The sequence below is a fragment of the Arachis ipaensis genome, chromosome B06, assembly GCF_000816755.2.
Source record: "Arachis ipaensis cultivar K30076 chromosome B06, Araip1.1, whole genome shotgun sequence".
Lineage (NCBI taxonomy): Eukaryota > Viridiplantae > Streptophyta > Magnoliopsida > Fabales > Fabaceae > Arachis > Arachis ipaensis.
This window is the reverse complement of record NC_029790.2, coordinates 93,137,590-93,146,974: the sequence shown is the minus strand read 5'-3', so window position 1 is coordinate 93,146,974 and position 9,385 is coordinate 93,137,590. Positions and strand designations below refer to the sequence as shown.

General features: G+C 37.9%; 1 protein-coding gene across 2 annotated transcripts; it reads right to left on the bottom strand.

The window, feature by feature from the left end:
- Window positions 7,491-8,836, bottom strand: LOC107648292. Of its 2 annotated transcripts, none has more exons than XM_016352218.2 (3): window positions 8,377-8,836; window positions 8,171-8,292; window positions 7,491-7,984 (listed from the first exon to the last, which is right to left on the bottom strand). In XM_016352218.2, the coding sequence occupies exons 1-3, from the start codon at window positions 8,723-8,725 to the stop codon at window positions 7,880-7,882; spliced, it is 576 nt and encodes a 191-aa protein (XP_016207704.1). In that variant the 5' UTR covers window positions 8,726-8,836; the 3' UTR covers window positions 7,491-7,879. The 2 variants fall into 2 exon arrangements, with proteins under 2 accessions (XP_016207704.1, XP_016207705.1); XM_016352219.2 differs by having other exon boundaries at window positions 7,491-7,942.

Sequence of the window (9,385 nt, the reverse complement as noted above, 5' to 3'; positions counted from 1 at the left end):
TCGATAACTGTTATCTTTGCTAATTGAACTGAGCTTCAATAATCCCAACCTTTTCTCAGGAAATAAATAGGATTCGAAGATCAAACTAATTAGTCCCTTGACTTTCCTTTACTTTAGTAAAGGTTGACTAAGTGGAATTAAGATTCAACTTTCATTGTTATTGATAAGAATAACAAAGTCTGGACTTCCAATTTCTCATACCTTTCCAAAAGTTTGCCTTGCAGCTATTTATTTATTTTAATTGCCATTTAATTTACCCGCCATTAAGTTACTTATTCCTTATTCTTGAAACCCCAATTTACAATATTCATAACCAATAATAAGAACATACTTCCCTGCAGTTCCTTGAGAAGACGACCCGAGGTTTAAATACTCGGTTATCAATTTTAAGGGGTTTGTTACTTGTGACAACCAAAACCTTTGTAAGAAAGGTTGATTGCTTGGTTTAGTAACTATACTTACAACGAGTATTTACCATAACTTCTAAACCATCAATCTTCCGCTCTTTCAGGGATCCTGTGGGGTCCACAGATACTGAGGGGTCAAGGACTTAGCATCCCTACTCCATTTAGGCGTGTAGATGCCCTTAGAGTGCAATTCTGGAGTTTAACGCCAGACTGCTGCTTGTTTTTGGCGTCAAATGCCAGCTTTTCTCCCTTTATTGGCGTTTAATGCTAAGTTGGTGCTTGTTTCTGGTGTTTAACGCTAGATTGTAGCTTGTTTCTGGCGTTTAACGCCAGCTTGATGCTTCTTTTTGGCGTTAAACACCAGTCTGATGCTTCTTACTGGCGTTTAAACGCCAGTAAGCTTATCCTCCAGGGTGTGCTGTTTTTAATGCTATTTTTCATTCTGTTTTGATTTTTCAGTTGTTTTTGTGACTTCACATGATCATCAACCTACAAAAACCATAAAATAACAATGAAAAATAAATAGATATAGTTTAAATAACATTGGGTTGCCTCCCAATAAGCACTTCTTTAATGTCAATAGCTTGACAGTGAGCTCTCATGGAGCCTCACAGATAATCAGAGCAGGGTTAGGGCCTCTCAACACCAAACTTAGAGTTTGGTTATGGCCTCCCAACACCAAACTTAGAGTTTGAATGTAGGGGTTTTATTTGACTCTGTATTGAGAGAAGCTTTTCATGCTTCCTCTCCATGGTTACAGAAGGAGAACCTTGAGTCTTGAATACAAGATAGTCCTCATTCAACTGAAGGACCAACTCTCCTCTGTCAACATCAATCACAGCTTTTTCTGTGGCTAGGATTATGAAGTCAGCAGGGATGTAGTGGCCTTCAACCTTCACTAGCACGTCCTCCACTAGTCCATAAGCCTGTTTCATTGATTTGTCTGCCATCTCTAGTGAGATTCTTGCAGCTTGTACCTAAAAAATTCCCAGTTTCTCCATTACAGAGAGTGGCATGAGGTTTATCCCTGACCCCAGGTCACACAGAGCCTTCTCAAAGGTCATGGTGCCTATGGTACAAGGTATGAAGAATTTTTCGGGATCCGGTTTCTTCTGAGGTAATGTCTACCTCATTAATGCATTCAGTTCATTGGCGAACAAGGGGGGTTCATCCTCCCAAATCTCATTACCAAATAACTTAGCATTCAGCTTCATGATTGCTCCAAGATACTTAGCAACTTGCTCTTTAGTGATGTCTTCATCCTCTTCAGAGGAAGAATATTCATCAGAGCTCATGAATGGCAGAAGGAGGTTCAATGGAATCTCTATGGTCTCTGTATGAGCCTCAGATTCCTTTGGTTCCTCTAAAGGAAACTCCTTTCTGTCCAGAGGACGTCCCATGAGGCTTTTCTCACTTGGACTCATGTCCTCCTCACTCTCTCCAGATTCGGCCATGTTGGTCATGGTTATGGCCTTGCACTCTCTCTTGGGATTTTCTTCTGTATTGCTTGGGAGAGTACTGGGAGGAGTTTCAGTAATCTTCTTACTCAGCTGACCCATCTGTGCCTCCAAATTTCTAATGGAGGACCTTGTTTCATTCATGAAACTTAGTGTGGTCTTGGATAGATCAGAGACTATGGTTGCCAGGCAGAATGGCTCTGTTCATAATTTTCTGTCTGTTGCTAAGAAGATGATGGAAAAGGCTTGCTATTGCTAAACCTATTTCTTCTACCATTATTATTGAAGCCTTGTTGAGGCTTCTGTTAGTCCTTCCATGAGAAATTTGGATGATTTCTCCATGAAGGATTATAGGTGTTTCCATAGGGTTCTCCCATGTAATTCACCTCTGCCATTGCAGGATTCTTAAGATCATAAGCTTCTTCTTCAGAAGATGCTTCTTTAATATTGTTGGATGTAGCTTGCAATCCATTCAGACTCTGAGAAATCATATTGACTTGCTGGGTCAATATTTTGTTCTGAGCCAATATGGCATTCAGAGTATCAATTTTAAGAACTCCCTTCTTCTGAGGTGTCCCATTGTTCACAAGATTCCTCTCAGAGGTGTACATGAACTGGTTATTTGCAACCATTTCAATGAGTTCCTGAGCTTCTGCAGGGGTTTTCAGATGAAGAGATCCTCCTACAGAATGGTCTAATGACATTTTTGACAACTCAGACAGACCATCATAGAATATACATATGATGCTCCATTTTGGAAGCATGCCAGTAGGACACCTTTTGATCAATTTCTTATATCTTTCCCAAGCTTCATAGAGGGACTCACTTTTCTTCTGTCTGAAGGTTTGGATTTCCACTCTAAGCTTGCTCATCTTTTGAGGTGGAAAGAATTTGGCCAGGAAAGCACTGACCAGCTTTTCCCAAGAGTTCAGGCTTTTCTTAGGTTGTGAATCCAACCATGTTCTAGCTTTGTCTCTTACAGCAAAAGGAAAAAGCATAAGCCTGTAGACCTCGGGATCAACTCCATTGGTCTTGACAATGTCACAGATTTACAAGAATTCAGCTAAAAACTGATGAGGATCCTCCAATGGAAGTCCATGAAACTTGCAATTCTGTTGCATTAGAGAAACTAATTGAGGTTTAAGCTCAAAGTTGTTTGCTCCAATGGCAGGAATTGAGATGCTTCTTCTATAGAAGTTAGAAGAGGATGCAATAAAGTCACCAAGCATCTTCCTTGCATCTCCACCATTGTTATTAGGTTCGGCCATCTCCTCTTTTTCAAAAATTTCTGTCAGATCCTCTCCAGAGGGTTGTGCTTTAGCTTCTCTTAGTTTTCTCTTAAGAGTCCTTTCAGGTTCAGGATCAGCTTCAATAAGAATGTCTTTATCCCTGTTCCTGCTCATATGAAAAAGAAAAGAACAGAAAAGAAGAGGAATCCTCTAAGTCACAGTATAGAGATTCCTTTATGTGAGTAGAAGAAGAGAAGAATAGAAGAAGGAGAAGAGAAAAATTCGAAAATTAAAACTTGGTGCATGAAATTGTGATCTCAACGGCGCCAAAAACTTGGTACGCACTTTCATAATCTCAATTCTTTTTCACAACTCCGCACAACTAACCAGCAAGTGCACTGGGTCGTCCATGTAATAAACCTTACGTGAGTAAGGGTCGATCCCACGGAGATTGTCGGCTTGAAGCAAGCTATGGTCATCTTGTAAATCTCAGTCAGGCAGATTCAAATGGTTATGGGATTTTGATAATTAAAAATATAAATAAAATATAAAATAAGATAGAAATACTTATGTAATTCATTGGTGGGATTTCAGATAAACGTATGGAGATGCTTTGCTCCTTCTGAATCTCTGCTTTCCTACTGCCTTTATTCAATCATTCATACTCCTTTCCATGGCAAGCTGTATGTTGGGGGATCACCGTTGTCAATGGCTACCGTCTGTCCTCTCAGTGAAAATGGTCCAAATGCACTGTCACCGCACGGCTAATCATCTGTCAGTTCTCACTCATGTTGGAATAGGATCCATTGATCCTTTTGTGTCTGTCACTACGCCCAACACTCGCGAGTTGAAGCTCGTCACAGTTATCCCATCCTAGATCCCACTCGGAATACCACAGACAAGGTTTAGACTTTCTGGTTGTCAAGAATGCTGCCAATTGATTCTAGCTTATACCACAAAGACTCCAATCTTTTGGAATGGAGGCTAAGAGATACACACTCAAGCTATTGCAGATAGAACGGAAGTGGTTGTCAGGCACGCGTTCATAGGTGAGAATGATGATGAGTGTCACGGATCATCATATTCATCAGGTTAAAGTGCGAGTAAATATCTTGGAATAAGAATAAGCTTGAATTGAATAGAAAAACAATAGTACTTTGCATTAATTCATGAGGAACAGCAGAGCTCCACACCTTAATCTATGGTGTGTAGAAACTCCACCGTTGAAAATACATAAGTGATAATGATGTTCATTGGCTTCGGCCCCAGAGGGGGAACCAGAATTACCAAGACCTCTAATACAATAGTAAAAAGTCCTATTTATACTAAACTAGTTACTAGGGTTTACAGAGATAAGTAAATGATGCAGAAATCCACTTCCGGGGCCCACTTGGTGTGCGCTTGGGCTGAGCATTGAGCTTTACACCTGTAGAGACTTCTCTTGGAGTTAAACGCCAGGTTGCAGCCTGTTTGTGGCGTTTAACTCCGGTTTGTAACATGCTTCTGGCGTATAACTTCAGAATAGGACAGGAAGTTGGCATTTGAATGCCAGTTTGCGTCGTCAAAACTCGGACAAAGTATAGACTATTATATATTGCTGAAAAGCCCTGGATGTCTACTTTCCAACGCAATTGAGAGCGCGCCATTTGGGTTTCTGTAGCTCCAGAAAATTTATTTCGAGTGCAGAGAGGTCAGAATCCAACAGCATCTGCAGTTCTTTTTCAGCCTCTGAATCAGATTTTTGCTCAGGTCCCTCAATTTCAGCCAGAAAATACTTGAAATCACAGAAAAATACACAAACTCATAGTAAAGTCCAGAAATGTAAATTTTTCATAAAAACTAATAAAAACATAGTAAAAACTAACTAAATCATACTAAAAACTACCTAAAAACAATGCCAAAAAGTGTATAAATTATCCGCTCATCACGGCATAAGACCACTCTTTAAAGCACTCTCTTTTTATCTTTAGCTTTTCTTGTATACTCGCATTCTACCACCAGAACTCCTTGTCTCTTGGTCCTATTCCTTTAGATTCACCAAAACTTTCTTTTGCTGTTCTTCTAATAACTTCTGCCATCTCCCTCCACATCTCTTCCGCGCTTCCATTCCCATCCCACTTTTCCTCTTCTCCTACCCGTCTTAGGAAGCTTCTTTGTTCCTCACCTTTCATCCGCCACCACCTCGTCGTTGGGTTCTTCGTATGATGTCTTTTCCTCAACTTTTGCTCAACGCAAAAATCCATGACGAGCACCCTATGTTGTGTTGTCAAACTCTCTCCCGGGATAGTTTTACAGTTAATGCAAAATTTTCGGTCGACTCTCCTCAACAACAAGAAGTCGATTTGAGAGCTTGTCAAGTCACTCTTATAGGTTATAAGATGTTCGTCTCTCTTTTTAAAACATGTATTTGCAATGAGAAGATCAAAGGTTGAGGAAAAGTCCAAAATAATTTTACCCTCGGCATTGATCACTCCGAAACCATGGCCTCCATGAATACTCCCATATCCAGTCCCTTCTCTCCCAACATGGCCATTTAAATCTCCTCCAAATAAAATCTTATCTCCCAAAGGTATGCCTTGAACCAAACTCTCTAGATCCTCCCGAAACCTTATCTTGTGTTGTTCGCCCGAACCCACTTGCGGTGTATAGGTGCTAATCACATGGAAAGCACCTCCCTCCACCACCAGTTTGATAGAGATGATCTGATCTCCTACCCTCTTGATATCTACTACGTTCTTCTTCCACTGCTTATCCACAATTATTCCAACTCCATTCCTATTCTTCACCTTTCCTGTATACCAAAGTTTGAAATCAGAAGTATCCAACTCCCTAGCCTTTGCACCAACCCATTTTGTTTCTTGTAGGCACATAATGTTAATCTTCCTCCTTGTCATAGTGTCCACCACCTCCATGGACTTTCTTGTTAGAGTGCCTATGTTCCATATCCCAAATCTCAACCTTCTGTCGCTTCGACTTTTACCTTTTACTTTGTGAACTAGCTTATTTACCCTCGTCCGTTCACGAAAACGGGAGAACCCTTGCTCATTTAACACTACATCCGGGCACCGATGCAGCGACTCTTGCTCATTTGACACCGTACTCGAGCCATACAGCGCGTTGCTTCCGGGCAACGACCTAGCTTTAGCGCAATAATGTCTTTGATTCATGTCATGGGGTTCGACTATATTTTTATGTTGGTTGTCGAAGACCTAACACAACCCTCCTCCTTTATCCGGGTTTGGGACCGGCTATGTACCACAAGTGTAACATAGGCGGAGTTAGTGAGTCTAAAGAATAAAAGAATATATATCAATCCTATATCAGTCACTATTACATACACACATATAATACATATACTTAGACTCATATTTTTGTATTTATATGTTTTATATTTAATTATTTAAGAATAAAAAATTCTATTACTATTTATAGTATTGTATATTAAAATATTGTCATTTAAAACATTTATTTATGTAATAGAATATTCTATATTTATTAGAGTCCATCAATCCTCTTCCTTTATATTAGCCTTTAATTTTTATCTAATAAAATCTAGTAGTCTATATACATGTGGTACATCCAATAAACACATAATTATTATGCTCATTTTAGACATACCCACTAAGATTTATTCATATATCTTATAACAATTTTATTTTAATAAATCAAGTCCTTTAATATTCAAACAAAACTCATTCTCTAAAAATCATGTTTGATGCAAAATATCTAAATACAGATCATATTGACACCACATTTACAAATAGTAAATCAAATCAAACACAGGAGTATTGAGCTTGTGGCCTAGTTCTTGAATTCTGATGAGGAGTGACGATTGATACATTATTAAAAGAAATGATGCTTGTACAAAAAAAGAAAAAAGAGAATGGTGTTAATACTTAATAGTTAATACTACCTGTGATGAGGCACATACATGAGGATGATCAGTTTACTAATTATTTACATTCGATCAGCATCACATCAAATCCAATATTTGCTTCCAAATTATCCTAGCTTGGGTAACAGCAAAATAGTAATGCATAGAAGATTAACTCAAAGAACTAAAGTTATTCAGTTGATCAAACATCTTCATTCAACAAGAGACAACAGCATTGCACCTTAATACAAAAAGAAGTGATCACTTATTCTAAATGTTGTTGAAATTGAGATTTAATATAAAATAAAAGAGTAAACTAAATGTAAAACATGAACTTATAACACAATTTGAGTCATAAATTCGTCTGACCTAATAAAATAATTTAACATTAAAATTGATTTAAAGTCCTAAATTAAGATTCTAACTACTTGCTTTGCTTGTCCCTTTTCCTTGTGTTTCAACAGGCAAAACTAGTGACCAATTATAAGTAGCTCAAACTGTAGAGGAAATTTACAACAAAGTGGAAGAAAAGTTGGAGCCATAACAAAACAAACATATTCATACAATCAGTCAACCAAAAGACCGGCACTGATTCCTTCCTGATAACACAACATTTAGAGTGCCATGTATAAGTAGTTTCTACTGCATAAAATAAGAGGCTAAAACTAGCTAGTTGCGAAACCACCTTTTACATTATTGAAATCTCAAACTGGGACTACTTGGAAACACTACAATACTCTGCCAAATGAAGGTGATGTTTCAAAGATTTATCTCTTTAAGGAATTCTCATACAATTATACAATACATTATTAAAGGGTTGTTTGTGAGCCTCTTCTCCGAAACCAAACTTACAAACAAATTTCCATAAAGAATAAGCAAAATAAAAAGAGTGTGATAGCTGCGTGCAAAACCTCAAAAGTTCTCCGGACTGTCATCCAATTGTTTCTCGTCTTCTATATCAACCTCCAAAATCTCCTGAAAATCCAAATAGGGAACATGTTTCGCTCTTGTTCTAGGCTTTTGCATTTGGATTGAACGAAGTAAAGCAATAGAGAATTAGTTATTGTTTAGTCACTTAATAAGAAAACAATCAGGACAGTGATTCTAAGTTGTGACCAGATACCAATTTTGAAAGAACATAGAGTTTATACTTTATAGTGTTTAATAGTGATTATGGAAAAGGAAGAGAAGAGAGAGAGTTACAGGGATCCTCTGTTTGAGATAATTAGCGACTCTGGCTACGACATCGGAACGCTTGTGCCAAAAGCGACCCTTGAGGCTGATCTTCACGAAAGGTCCATCTAACTCTGCCAATTCAACCGTTCCTGAGAGAAGAAGCATATTCATGAAGAACATATATAATATATATCTATCCTTTACATATTTCATTGAACAACAAAAACAACAACCAGTGATGCCAACTGAAGTGTCAAAGATCTGTCCCAGCTCCGCGCGAGCATCAACCAACACCTGTCTCACATTGTCTTCTGTGAGGTCGAGTGGCGGCGGAGCCGGGACAGATGCTGAAAGAGGTCTCAGCCTCAACCTCCTCTTCCTCCTCCTGCTCCATGGTTTTTCTTTGCCACGTGTTGTTAGGTGGTCCACTTGTTGAAATGGAGATTTGTGGATAAGTGGGGCAGGGTTATGGTAATAAGTGGAGGTGCATACAGCAGGTGCAGGAGGAGGAGGAAGAGGAGATAATGATGAGAGTGTGAGTGAGGCTACATTGCAACAGAGGCACTTTGAAGGCAGTGACATGATCCTTAAAGGGTTGAGTTATTCTGAGAAAGAGTGGATGTTGGATACGGATAAACACACTGAAACAGTGAAACCAATTAACCAATATTCCTCAAAAAGCCAACATTATAAAAGTAAAAAAAATTAAAATAAGTAAGAGCTCTGCATCTGAAACTAAAAGCCCACATAGTTAGCCCGTATTTGGAGACGCTAATCAAAATTTCATCGTGGAAAAGTCTAGGGCACAGCATTTAACCATAAAAAAAAAATTGAATGATCCTACACCATTGGATTTAATCTCACACCATTAAAAATACTATTGATAACCAATTAATGGTTACAAAACATAAAAGTTATTAGTCACTAGCACTCCTCTTTCATTTGCGTTTTTTTAGCAATATTCTTCAGAAATTAGAGAATAAATTATTTATTTATATATTATCAAAAATAAATTTAATTATATATTTATTTGCATATAGAGCAAAACGTGTAAAAATGATGTATTCTACTAATATGTAAATTGGTTAAGTTATGTATTAATTTAAAACCTATTTTAATTCAAAAATTTTGTGTGTAATTTATATAAGATTTTAATATGTTTATAAAGAGTTTAAAATATTAAAGTACTCTTACTTTTACTACGCTATTTAATTAATAGATATCGAATTAAGTTTGCACTAT

Bases quoted from the DNA above. Each gene is read 5' to 3' on its own strand.
- LOC107648292 (XM_016352218.2), bottom strand. From the start codon at position 8,725: ATGTCACTGCCTTCAAAGTGCCTCTGTTGCAATGTAGCCTCACTCACA. The intron at 8,293-8,376 runs GTTGTTGTTTTT...TTCTTCTCTCAG, and splicing joins CACTTCAGTTGGCATCACTG to GAACGGTTGAATTGGCAGAG. The intron at 7,985-8,170 runs GTAACTCTCTCT...CAAATGCAAAAG, and splicing joins ATCTCAAACAGAGGATCCCT to CCTAGAACAAGAGCGAAACA.